At 46.5% G+C, this 14,060-nt stretch overlaps 1 protein-coding gene across 5 annotated transcripts in view; it reads left to right on the top strand.

The window, feature by feature from the left end:
• The window catches only part of LOC307230383 (protein NDRG3-like), a 40,590-nt gene that overhangs the window by 14,559 nt on the left and 11,971 nt on the right, over nucleotides 1-14,060 (top strand). For 4 of the 5 annotated variants that reach the window (XR_013844163.1, XM_080000727.1, XM_080000724.1 and 1 more), the window contains exons 2-3: nucleotides 3,487-3,572; nucleotides 4,612-4,644. Coding sequence is in view for 4 of the 5 variants with exons in the window: in XM_080000727.1 (XP_079856853.1) it covers nucleotides 3,516-3,572; nucleotides 4,612-4,644 (90 nt within the window). In the remaining variant the exon portion in view is untranslated. Of the gene's footprint in view, nucleotides 1-3,486; nucleotides 3,573-4,611; nucleotides 4,645-12,332; nucleotides 12,495-14,060 lie in introns of those variants that run through there. The other variant, XM_080000725.1, reaches the window with a different exon arrangement.

Genomic DNA, 14,060 nt, shown 5'->3' with positions numbered 1-14,060 from the left:
CTCTCTTGTCCACAGAGACACTGTACGCTGACCTAAGCTCTGCCTGGCTGTAAGGTGGTGTGTGGGCTGCTCTGCAAGCTTCCTCCCATGAAGAGCAATTGACCCGGAAAAAACAAAGGAGTGAAATTCCGTTTTTTTTCCCCGGTGATTCCTGTGCACTTGTTTATCTGGAATTTGTTGGTTGTCTGTACAGGGAGCACCGTTCCCTCTTGAGCATGGGTAGAGTGGATAAGAAGCAGAAACGACAGCGATTGGATGGGTCTCCCACATATCTAGGTTAAAGCGGATCATCGTGTCAGCTGCTCATGTTGGCATCCAGTGGTCGCTGTCCTCATTCCACTTTAATGGTACAACATGAAGATTGAATTGATCCTCTCTGCTGCCATATGGGGCTACTTTTTTTTTTTCTACTGCAACGCGTAGACGATTCCACGTCTCTGTGGAACGTCTAAATTGCTCGGCGACTGTCCAGGGAGATCATGGAAAAGAAGATGTTACCAGCATCACTACCCCAGAATGTTGCGCCTCTCGTTTTCAACAGCTATCCCTGGTCTCCTCTGCTCGCATTGGTCCCGCGGGGCTGGCCTAGCTTCGAATAAACATCAGCAACCAGCTTCGTCTCTATGGCAACAAATAGGGATGCCGAGCAGCAGAGTGTGGATAGATTCGGTAAGAAACACATGCAGCATTGGTTGGATGGGACTTGAGTGGGGGCCCAGGGTTCTATCAGGTGATTTGTTACAAGGTTATGTCGATTCAGAGCAATGGAAGCATGTCTTTCATTTCAAGAGGAAACCACATTAAGCTTTACACAGGGTAAATGTTTTTATTTTTCTTCCCAATGGTAAACCAGGAAACTCTAGCTGCAAGGAGTCAGAGCAGTTAGGCCGGTGTCAATCAGTCCCATAATCTCTCCGACAGTTTGACAACTCCCACTTGATTAGCCGACTACAGTTACAGCAGCCTTTGCCTCCGTCCCACTTTCTGTCGGCAGCCTGAGGAAGTGTTGGATTGATCCGGTCAATACACTCAATCTGCCCAAGCATGCAGAATATTTGTTTTTTCTTTCTTTTTTTTTTTTTTTTTTTTTTTGCCCCCCCTCTCTCCTTCGCTTGTCTAAATATTATTTAGTTCCACCTTTGATCCGGATTTGTGAGCAGGGATTTTCACAAGCCATGTTTTTTTTTTTTTGTTTGTTTTTTTTGCTTTCCTACTCTTGAAGAACTTCTGATGCTTAATGTGCTTAATTTTTTTTTTTTTCTTTTGATTGTTCAATATAATTTGAGAGTCGTGACTATTTGTTCCCGTCTCCTTTGCTGGTGTTTTGGAGGGTGGGCTCTGCCCCCACTGTTAAGATACATGCTTCAAAGGGCAGCTGTCCATCCATATGTTATTGTACCACAGAAGAAACAGCCACCTCCTTCTAGCAGCAGCCTCCCGCTGACTCAAACGTCATTGTCTCTCTCCCATGTTGAGGTTGGTTACCAGCCCTGAAGGTTATCTGATACACCTGTGCCAAGCTCATTTCAATTGACTGCACAGGGATGTGTAACTCAGGAAGCAATTCCAGCGACCAATGCTTGATTCGCCGTTTATCCAGTAGAATTGAACCTTAAGGATTTGGCCATCGCTCGATGTAGAATGGCCTCGACTTTGTCACAGGTTCTGCTCTGTCCAAGCCAGTCGTGAGCACCGGCCTCGAAGAGAGTGCTGGTGAGCCGAGGCGCTCCTGTAATATGAGCTGCACTGCCTGGGCCGCCAGCTAACTGAACACCACCCATTCTGTTCTCACCTTGTACAGGCCTCTGTGGTTGAGGAACAAGGAAGGGGGGTTGTCTATGTCCTCCCACAGAAATTGTTTGCAGGGACAAGTGGCTGGGTTTCAAGGGAACACGAATAAGGTGGGCTGTTGCGCTGCTTGTTATGTCTGCAAGCTATGCAGTGTGCTTGCGTGTGCTTAGGCATACAACATAAGTAGACTAAGCATACAAATGTGCGGAAGCACGCAGACATTTTAAAGGGAAATGGTTGACCTTCCTCTGGCAAGTTAAATTCTCTCACCCAACAGTTTGCTTCTCCTTCGGCGAGGAACAGGGGAGTCTAGGGGAGACGAGAGTCATGCCACACCAGGATGCCTTGCTTCAGCACCACCATACCAACAGACAGAGTACATTGAGACATGATGAACCAGAGTCGCCCCCTTAAAGTGGCAATCTATAAAATTGTTTGTGTTGGTGAATTACGCTACTAGTTGGCTTGGGCAGATTTACGATTAAATTGTCTATCGGCAACTGACTCCACCGATCACGGTCGACGTTGATGACAGATGTTTTTTTTTACGTTTTTTGTTTTTTTTATCCTCAGGGAAAAATCGGAGCATCGAAACAGTGTAAGTGCAGTTTACCTTGTTCTATAACTGGAGCGGGGGAGGGGGTCGTAGGGGGATTAGGCTCTCCCCCTCCGCTCAGAGCTGGCAAGTAACTACAGTACTGATGATGGGCTCTCACCTTCCCGCTCTATAGTTCCGAACAAAGACTTTGAGGGGCAGGTGTTAAAAATACAAAGGGGGGGGCACATGGACCCCAGCTCCAGTTCTAGGCATTTTGCCACTCTGGGAAAACGCGGAGCAGCACAGCGGAGCTGCTGTGCGCACATTGCAGGTACGCTGAGGTACGAGGTTCATGAGGTATTCCCCATGAATATATCTTACCCAGAAAATCCGCTACCTCGATGCCCATTCACGCTTGGGGAAAAAAAACGCGCCTGATAAAAAGGGCACCATGGGGCTCATGGGGCTCATGGGGCAGGTGCTCAGGAACCCCCCCCACCCCCCGGATAAAAATCGTATATCGGCGATTGGAATTTCACGTGATCGCCCAAGCCTAGCTACTAATATTCCATTCCTACTAGAATTCCATTTGAAATTGTGCCTTTTTCCCCATGATCATGTTTACCCCGTGTTCAAAGATGGTCACATTCTTCAAATGTATATGCCTCTTCTGATTGATTTATTAGGTTTTTTTGGCATTATAGGTGGTGGTAATATTTTTTCTCTCCAGGGGTGCTGTATTTTTTTGTAAATGCTCATCTGACATTTACTGACTACAACTAGCTATGCTGGTTTATCAATTTCACCGTGCCTGCCGCTTCTTGCGTATCCCCGATCAGTGTATTGTTGCCGGGAAAAGCGGACCCCACCAGTAAAAAATGGAAATGGCACATAGAGGAGCACGTGCGTTGCACAAATGTAGTGAATGGCTATTTCCTAAAATCAAATATGGAAAGATTTTCCTTACGGATTACCACTTTAACACGTATTGGACATGAATCAGTAAATGTTACATTTCACAAAAGGCTTGGCTTGTTTCTTACGTTCCATAGCAATAACAAGGGCCAAAACCTGAAGTTTGGTAGGGAGCCCTCTTAACATCCACCATTCACTTACCTAACTATGTTCAAGCCTAACTATCTTTTCTCTCTGTGCAGAGAGCAGTTTACAGTCACCACACAGGAAGATGGATGAGCTGCAGGATGTCCAGCTGACCGAGATCAAACCCCTGCTGACCAATAAGGTGAGGCGAAGTTTAACAACCGTGCCCAACTTTTAAGGACATTGGCACCACGGACACTCAAAACGGATCGTTGTGAGACGCACAGCCCTGCTGTGTATCTTTGGTGCAGGATGTGTATGGCACTTGATGCTTATGTACAGCATATGCACCATATGCACAGTGCGAGCATGCACGCTCTGCAGTTCCTTTGATCAAAGTGAATAATTCATTTTTGCTCAACTCTGGAGAAGAAAGAAAAGGGGGAAGGGAGGGAGGGAGGGAGGGAGAGGGAGAGAATTTTGGAAGGCAGCTTCTGAGAGTCGGAGCAAATGGGGAGAAAGATCAAAGGAAAACCTCGGAGAGACTCTCCTGGGCTCGGATGATACTCGTGAGAGGGGAAGAATAGACGATGGAGGAAGGAAGGCAGACTGGATGGAACGAAGGCAGGAAAGGGTTGAAAATCTCAGGTGGGGATCATAGCTCTTCTTCTTCCTCCTCCTGCTCAAAGTTCTCCATCTAGGCATTAGGAGCAAAATATGGCCGCCTGGGTGTCATAACCCTCATTATTAGCCTCATTATCGTCTCATATCAGTCTAGAGGAGAGGCCGAGGGCAGTTGCGTCAGTCCACAGCAGCAGCGCTGTCGCCTAGACTGAGCATCATTTTCCTTCCAGTCTGCGGAGCCGACTGGCAATTTGGGTTCCCCTGTATGTGGCACCTTAAAATCTGTCTAAATGACAGACCAGAGCTGACCTCTCACTCCACCTAGTGGTCAGCTAATTACACAGAGTGCCGAGGAGAGCAGATAGGAAGAATCATACGCGAAATGATCTCCCCATATGAGTCTCCATATGACCATATTGCATATTGACATACATGTTGAGCTTAAATGTCCGTATTCTTGTCAGTCTCACCACATCGTTGTGTCACCCATTGCCATCGCAGAAACAAAATGTCTCGCAGAGGATCCATACAGATTGCAAAGAAACGAAAGGAGCAATCGCACGGTGCTTTTCTTCCTGACTTTCGTTTAACTCTCACCTTCTTCCTTTCTCTTGCAGAATTCCCGAAACTTCCAGGACTTTGACTGCCAGGTGGGTGCTGCTCTATGATTCTGCATTCATAAGGACGCCACTGCTGTTGCGCTGTTGGTGTCTGGGCGTGAGGGGGTCAGTGGGGGTGGAAGTGGGCCAGGGTGGGGCCGTTGTGGAAGGCACTGCGACTGTGGCCCCATTCTCAGCCGCTGCTTAACCCATCTGGTCACCTGCCCCAGATCTGAACGTTGATCCTCACTTACCTCTTTGTTTTAGCATTTGTTTACAGTACATGTTGGTGCATTCATGTCTGCTTGGCCCATGGCATTGGTTCGTGGGTCAGTGTTTTAGTTTTCATTCTTGAATATTTCAGTATATGGGTTGTTTGTGCTTATGTGCGGGTTGATTGTTTATCTAAAGTTTAGTGTTGGGAGGGTTCTGGATTTTCTGTTTTGGCATCATTATCTCCCCCATGACACTCCAATTGCTAGTGAGTTAGCACTGTTATCTTGGGTTTTTTTTTTCAGTCAGAAAACAATAGTTTTATGGGATATGACACGTGAAGCTGTTAAAACATACAACTTTGCTAATCATACAGTACTTAGAGAGATTCTTGCTGAATCTGCTGTATTTCAATATAAAATCCAAAGAATAGTGCATTTCACATTTTTCAGGGAGCAGTTCACTAGGCACACCATCAATTAAAAAAAAAAAAAAAAACATTCTTAATTTCACAAATGTATAATATTGAATTGCAATACCCACAAATGCAATAGTATAATAATCACAACACATACGGAATTTGTCAGCTGTATTTTGTTGTGATACTGGATTGGAAGGTCCCTTCCAACTCCCCGCCGCCACATTATAACACTCTGTTCTGGCTTCCAGGGGTATTTGGACGGAGCTAGAAAGAGCATAGGTTGACACCATTCATTAGGAAGGTTGTTTGTTTGTGGCTGTTTATTCCTTACAACAAGGGCATTAGTAGGGAGCGACAAATCGGCCCTGCTCACAGCCCTCCCCTCGCCCACTATTATTCCCTTGCCCGCCACCGCCACCCCCCACCCCACCCCCCTGGCCACCGGCTTCCCGATGAGATATTAACCAATTATGTTTGTGTGATAGGTTGACAGATTGGCTCACTAGACGAAGAGTGAACCTGTGCAATTCGAGAAGTTGGGGAGCGGAGATCTGATTTATGGGCTTCCAGGATCTCCGGTTATTGAGTGACAGACCGATGCGAGTTGGCTCTGACAGAGTTTTGCTGAACTATTTCTATCCAAGGAGAGCCTGTCAGAAATGTGGCAAGATTGGCGAGTCACCTTTTTCTTTGTGAGTTATTAATTCTAAATTCTTTGTCTGTGCTGCTCCTTCCCGGTGGGTTTGTTTTTGTTCGTTTTGGTTCTCTCCTTGGTTGGGGACATCTTTTTCGTTGCTCCGCAGCCTGAACTTTGCAGCTGCATCTCTGGTCCCATTGTGTCAGCCGCACAGGCCAGAGCATGAACAGCGGTCGTGTGTTTTCGCACAGCTTTTTGAACACAACACAGGCTCCAGTAAAACACGACCTGTGCAGGCCGTGTGTAGACGCCACACTCGGTCCTCTCCACTGGTTATCGCAGAGGAAGAGCTAGAATTCCGGCCTGTCCTACATACAGGCGAGCAGCGGTCCAAAATCTCAGCTTTCGATGCTTGCTTGGCGTGTGCACTGATTTGGCCGGCGGTCCCGCTGCCTCCCTGTTATACAAAGAGATAATTAGTCTTTTCTAGCAAGGGTTAGGGGGGAGTGTGAGTTTCCTCCATGAGACGGAATCATTTTTCCACAAGGCGACTCGGCTCCTGCGCCAACACCGGCCGCGCGCCCTCAAAGCCCCCCTTGCCCCACCACCCCCACCCCCTTCTGCAGTCATGCCGACATCCAGGCATCCCTCGGCAGCTAAATATAGCTCCCGCAGGTAGGGGAGGAGAGTGCGCACGCTCTCCGCCATGTGCCTATGTCTGCTCTGCCCATCCTCCTCTTTGTTCATTAATGGATTCATCCAATGCTGCATATAGACACACACACACACACACACACACACACACACACACACACACACACACACACACCCCAGTCAACCACATGGTCCCGAATGTTAAGTGGCATCACCTGTTCTGTCGTATGCCCAGTGTATTGGTTAATCACACTTCTCCACGCTAAATATACAGGCGTATAGTATTGTGTATTTAGTAATGCACATAGATTAATCTGAGAAGCCTGCGTGGAGGGTCTTTGTGTGTCGTGTTTAGAGTCATGGGACATGACAGGCATGAGGATGGAATAGAACCCCCCCCCCCTCTCTCTCTCACACATACATCCACAACCAGAGCACAACAGAAGATGCAACGTACAGTAAGATGTTAATGCATTGGCAGGAATATTGCTAAGCCAAAGAATTGGGGGTGGGGTTCCGTGCTGCACAATCACTATGTGACCAATATGACATTTCCAAATCCTCATCCCTCTCCGTAGTACCAAAGCTCCCACTACAGGCTCTTTGCAGGAAGTTCAGCCGGTGATGTAATGTGTGTGTGTGTGTGTGTGTGTGTGTGTGTGTGTGTGTGTGTGTGTGTGTGTGTGTGTGTGTGTGTGTGTGTGTGTGTGTGTGTGTGTGTGTGTGTGTGTGTGTGTGTGTGTGTGTGTGTGTGTACTGAATATCCAAGATATCCTCCTTGGCTGAGGAGGAGAGGGGATGGAAGGAGGGGGTAATTCACAGTCCTCCGCCCATGGGAGTTGCTGTGTTTTAGAGTGCACACTTGCAAATGTGGTCATGGCTGCGTCTGTGTTTTAAAAATAGATCGGCAATCGGCTTGATGGATAGCGCTGGGAAGAGTAAGAGTAGAGGTCAAAATGTGGGGGAGTTTATTTTCGGCTCCCAGCCTCCCACACCTGGTCTTTAGCAGGACTGCAAGATGTATTGTTTTATCTTTTCTCTATGAAAATTGTGCACCTCGCTAAAAGCTGTGATGTTGGCAAAAAAAAAAGGCAGAGAATTTCAACACGGTAGTTTTCTCTTGTTTTTACATCAGTTACATCCATACATCTGTTGTGTGGAGATGGATGTAAAAGAGAGGACATTTCCCAAATACTGATGTTATTGAACAGTGATGGACACAACCGGAGGAATCAATACGGGGTTAATATTGATCAGAAGTGGCTATATGATAAATTAACAGACTAAAGACTGATTTATGATATTGGTACGTCTTTAACGTTTCATGTCTATGAACTTTGAACACGGTGTCATAAAGCATTCAGGAACATTGTTTTATTTGTAAATTACTTATTCGTGACGTCATTATTATCTCCAGAACTGAGAGGGAGTGGCCTGGCGTCGTCCTAATTAATATTCATCACTGACCTTTGACCGATATAAGCTTGCTCGCCTACTAGAGATAAGAAGGTTCATGTAAAGCAAAGCAGCGTCAGCTCAGTGAGTGGGCGTGGCTTCCTGATAGGGCCTCCTAATGTGGTAATTTGATCTGATTGGCTGTATGCAAATTGGAAAAATAAGAAGAGAAATGATCTCAAGATAGTTGAGATGTAGCAAATCGTATTATCATTTCCATGCCTCTGATTCCGATTATTTTCAAGTTGCCTTCCCCAAAATATGAAAAATGTCGGAAGTCTGTGGAATCAGAACTGAAACAGATAGAATTACTTCATTGGACAGTTAATGACCTCGTTCAATTAAATTACTACTCCCTTTTCACTTTTCAGGAAAGTTTGGAACGAGTGGTCGATCGATATGGTTTTTCAAACGGCCAATGCCAATATTTAGAGAGTGGGGTGGCTGACGGCCAATATATAACGACGATATCATGTTGTTTTTTGTTTTTTTTTTTGCATCTGTTAATATACAACAATTTATTAATAATAATAATAATAATAATAATAATAATAACAACAACATGAGACACAACATTGCTTAACTTAAATTAACATTTATTTAACACTAATGTTATTATCTGCATTGTCTCTGCAGTGCACTTATTTCAAATAAAAAATGTATCAACTAAATAAATGTCCAAATGTTATCAAAATAATTTAAAAAAAACCCCAAAAACCCAACTTTGAATTAAAAATAAACAATTATAAATGGCGTCATATTAAAGTCTGGTCAGGAAATAGTCTCCCTGTTCCAGAAGTGCAGGATTTATTATTTACAAGTAAAGTATTTACACAAAAACATCATGTTTTTACTCAATTAAGTCCCATAGTAACGGAAAGCAACGGGCAGACATGTGACCCGGCGCTGCTGTGCGCTACGTTCCTTTATTGAACTGACACTAAAAAGAACCGTGTTTTGTATTTAACAATTTTGTATTATACAAGTTATGAAACACAAAAATAAATTGATCTAAAATAAAAAAAAACAGGAAAACCGGCGTGCAGGCACGGCGCAGCGCTGTCTGGAGGAGAAAAACAAACTCCACTCCAATTCTCTGAGTTTGGTTTACATTTAGCCTTAAATGCAAAGTATTTCCAAACAGCACTCCCGCTGTTTTCTTTCAAAACCGGTCGTGGGGGCTCTGCACCTGTCTTCTTTAATGAGTAACACTATAACAAATGAATGAGACAGCGGAGACCGCTGTGGGGTGTGTGACTCGCTGACAGAGATAAGAGGGAGCGCAGCTGCTCGTGTATCGAGGGTGGGGAAAATGAGTATTGAAACCAGTTAAAATATTCAGAATCGATATGTATAGAAAGATTAACACTTGTCTGCAGACATTTTTGTTTATCTTCCTCGTGAGTGCAGGCATCAGCTTATGCTGATTATCTCAAAATGTGCAAATATTGGCCCAATTAATCGACAAATCAGTCGGTTCACCACCATTTGGAACATACCTTTGTATTCACATAAGAATACTATACTTTCCCTATATCATGACCGCTAAAGCTTTACACTGTTGCCATTCTAGCGGCTGTTGTTTTTTTCTCTCTAATATATATATAATTGGCATATATGCAACACCTTCAGTGCACATTGCATGTATTTGCCATATTGCGAAGCTCTAGACTATAGCTGCTTTCACACATGCACTGCAACCCTGAAATTATCTGGACATTACCTGGATGAGCTCTATGTGTGAACCCAAATGTCCAAATCCTTTGGACCGGACTTTACCTAGCCAGCACACTAGTACAAAGTCTTGTGTAATGTCCGATTGAGTGGTATGTGTGAACAGAGAAGGGGATTGTCAGCGAGTGAGTGGGCGTGTCGCGTGTTAATGATGGCTCTATTTACTTTCCTGCAGATCTTTGTGCATGGAGTGTAGCTGCTTCGTACTCCTTTCTGCTTTCCTTTGCACTCCTTTCCACTGTTTCATTTATATTACGTCCAAATACATAAATACAGACATACAATACCAAATACAGTATCTCTGGTTGTGTGCTACATGTGTGAAAGGGTAACTCCGGAATATGTGAAAGCAGCTTATGGTTAGAATATGCCTGATTGTTCCAATCATTTATATTTGTTTATTAGTCAGTCAAATCCATAATCAGTATCCAACTAATAAGTGATCTAACTGATAAGTAATTTTATGGAGTGTTGACATCAGATGCACAGACTTAACTTTTATTCCACCGTAAAAAATAAATAAATACAAATGCATTCAACAAAACAATTTCTCTGCAAGGAATTAGGTCCTCAATCTTCACTGCCTCCTAACACCCAGTAGAGGGCGCCATAGGCCTATTCTTTAATGCAGTTGTTGTTTTTTTCTGCTTTGTGCAGCTGAAGCGCTGTTCCTTTGTGCAGCGCCTTTTCACAGGGCGTGTTTCTGTGAATTTTACGCCCTCTCTGCCGGGCTCGCCGTTTACAAAAACAACATGGTTGTCGCCAATGTATTTATTTATTTTTTTGTTTCTAAAGCACCACTCTCAAAACCATCCCATTCCCACAAAGAATCAAAGCCTTGGGTGTTATTGCGTCTGCACACTGGGGCTGTTTGGAATCAAATGGAGAGCGGCTTGGTCTTCCCATCACCCTGAGACGAAGACACCCACGGTGAGACATGCTGACTCACGTGGACTCCAGACTATGGGGTCGGTCGGTCGGTCGAACAGCAGTAATTTCCCAAAGCTACACCTACAAAAAATGGGTTTTGGGATTCCAAAGCCTGTATGACTGGCTGATGGAAAGGCGGGGTTCTGCAATGTATCCCCATTCTCTGACGATGGGGCTGTATGAGGACGTAAGGGTACGATGGAGCTCAACGTCTATGTACTTATGTTGCCGTACTGCTTCATGAGCACCATTTTTCTCCCTACCTCATGCCTTTTGGAAATACCCAGGTAAGTGGGTGTCTATCAGAGGCTGCCGCTACTGGGCGGTAAAGGCCCTTTTAGAGCAGAAATGTTGGGCGTTTGCCAGCCGGCCTGCTGCTGGTGCCAGAGGGACAGAGCCTAGGATTAAAGGAACCAATGGAGGAGCCCGCCGGCTCATCCGTTCCTCCCACAGTGCACAGTCATGCGCGGGCCCCATTGGCTCCCCAGCGCCGCCTCGCTTCCAACAGGGGAGGGGCTCTGAACCGCATCACCCTCGCAGCTACCGTTTGCCCTCGGTGCATGACGGAGAAAAGCGGAAAGCTCAAGATCAATAAACTCGAGTCGAATAGACCCCGGCACGGGGATGGAGGATTTGAGAAAATGCTTATGCACTTAAGCACTTATGCACTTATTTATAAGAAAGCATTCTGGCAGAAGAAAAGGAAATGATGGCCGCTAAACGCTGTAGTGTTGGAATAAATGCTTTTGTGTTTAAACAACCAAAATACTTTTCTTCTGGTCGTCCCAGACCTAAATTAATGTCACTTCAAGGCTGTTGACGGTTCATTGTCAATACTGGAATACATTTCATTTTAGTTCGACCTTAATTTTACTTTGCATGACAACTACAAAGTGACTGATCTGGTCACACGGTTAAAGCTGACTTGTGACTGCCTGTCTTTTGCAGTGACTCATTAGTTTATCGAAACGAGCGCAGGGTGGGCGTTAATCTCTGTGTTTGGTGGACATTTTGCTGACGCACAACTCAGTCCTAGGGTTCAGCCGCCAAAGTCGGCCTCTTCCTCTCCTCCTCCTCCTCCTCCTCCTCTTTCCTGGCATAACTTTGTCTTATCGTGTGACGTCACAAGCCCTGCCTGTTTCCTGGGCTGCTCGCCGGGCTCCCTCCACCCCAGCACTCCACTTTCATCCCTCCCTCCCTCCCTCTCTCCCTCCCATCCCCCCCAACCCTGCCTCTCCGTTCTCCTCTAGCCCCGCCCGTCTTCCTCGCTCAGCCCACCTGACCCGCGACAATCCAATTAGATTCCGCCGTGGCTGGATGAGCGGACGCGCCTTGCCTACCAAGTACAAACTGCAGTATCACTCTCCTCCCAGTCTTGTCGCCCTTTCTCCTGCTCTCTCTCTCTTTCTCCCTCCCACCCACCTCTCTCTCAATCGGCATCTTACACCCCCCCCCACACGCACGTTCATTCAGATTGTTTGCCCCTCCCTCTGCTGTGAGCCTCTCTCTCTCTTTCTCTCTCTCTCTCTCTCTGCACCAGCTGGCTGCTGTAGCTCCACTCCATCACTTTCAGGGGGTGCGGCGAGTCCTTGTGCCTCTCTCCCTCCCGCTTTCTCTCTCTCGCTCTCTCTCTCTCTCTCTCTCTCTCTCTCGCTCCCTCTCTCCTTGTCACTCGCTCCCCGCTTCCAGCTGCCTACCTACCTCCCCTCCCTTCCCTTCCCGGTGGAGACCTTCAAAGCCTCCTAGCACACACGTAGCACAGCACAGCACAGCACAACACGCCACTCTCTTTGCGCGGGGGAAAACATGTCAGCTATTCTGGACCTGGACCAGATCGCAGGCTCTGGGAACGGAGCGGTGAGTGACAAAGCATCTGCGCGTCCCTGCCCGGTGGCACGCCTTGTTGTAGCTCTGCACGCGCATGTGAATATATGCATGTGTATATTTGTAGGTGTGTGCCCGGGTAAAGATGCATGGGGTCTTGCAGCTTCCCTGCAGCCAAGTTGAGTGTCCCGAGTTGGATTGGGGCGGACAGGCTTCCTTGCTCAGCCTTGTTCAGGGCCGTTTCTCTTACAATATTCATGTGTGTGTTTTTGCGTCTTTCCGAGTGCGGTCAGCTGAAGCTGAGGTGGTGGCTTCTTGGCGGGGCGTTGCTTTTAAAAAATATATATATTTATAATGCGCCGAACGAAAGATGCGTCTGTGCAGACTAATAAGTTGTCTCTACAGCCTATGTACGTGCCCGTCTGTAGGGGGTAGCGGGGTGGCGCTGGACCCGCCGTAAGGCAGCAGGGATCTGGTTGTGTCGTTGACGAGGGCGAAGAGGTTGCAAGGGCGCTGCTCTGTATGGATTCCTGCAGTTGTGTGTGTTCATCTGTGTGTTTGGGTCCCTAGTCTGCTCCCCCCCCCTCATACATATCAGCCTTGTCCCTGAGACTGTAGTGCTCCAGACCGCAGCAATCGCGGTCCAATCGGAGGGGAGGCCGACACAGGCTCGCCAAGTCCTCATAGCAACAACACCGAGTGAACCTTGAGACCTTGAGTTTGTTTTAATGCAGACCTTCAATGACATGCGCCGCCTGTTAGGGTGTCTTGGAGGAGGGGACGGGTGGAGACAAACACATGTACACACAGACTGTGTTACTGTCATGGCATGGTGTTTTGATATGGTGTGTGGGTTTTTCATCTGCCAGTAATGCTCCTAACAGGTGATAAATTTCAAGTGCTGTCGGTGGTGGTGGTGGTGGCGGTGGCATGACAAACTGCTTCCCCTCCATGACCCCCACCCCCCCGCCAACATTTAATTTCAGTTAGTCTCTAGGATATCAGCGCCATACACCTCCACCTCTCTCTCTCCCCCCTGCTCAGAGTTGAGTCCCGGGCTCCCATCTCTTCTTCCAGGCATCCAAACAATAAATCCGTAAAATGTCTTTCAGTGATATCCTGGTGTATTGAAATTAAGACATTTTGTTGTGTTGTGATGCACAATTTAGTATCTGTACATTTCCAAATGGCTCAGCGCAGAGGCCCTCAATAAATTGTGTGTGTGTGTGTGTGTGTGTGTGTGTGTGTGTGTGTGTGTGTGTGTGTGTGTGTGTGTGTGTGTGTGTGTGTGTGTGTGTGTGTGTGTGTGTGTGTGTGTGTGTGTGAAATAACCTCTTGAATATATCTATATACGTGTGTGTATGTAAGATTTCTTTGCATTATTTTATTATCTAAATCTTTCCACGTCACCCAGCCGTCTGAGTGGATGCCATCTTTCCACTTTCTCTCCACTGCCCCTCCAAGCACTGAACATCCCGCTCAGTATTAAGGGGAAAGCAACCATGAGTTGCAGCCATTGCAGTGCTGTCCTTTTTTCTCTCCGTCTCCCTGCAAGGGACTGACTGCTCCACTCCGTGTGTGTGTGTGTGTGTGTGTGTG

This window comes from Zeus faber (assembly GCF_960531495.2).
Source record: "Zeus faber genome assembly, chromosome: 5".
Classification (NCBI taxonomy): Eukaryota; Metazoa; Chordata; class Actinopteri; order Zeiformes; family Zeidae; genus Zeus; species Zeus faber.
Note: the sequence above shows the minus strand (reverse complement) of the source record. Positions and strands in the feature narration are given on the sequence as shown.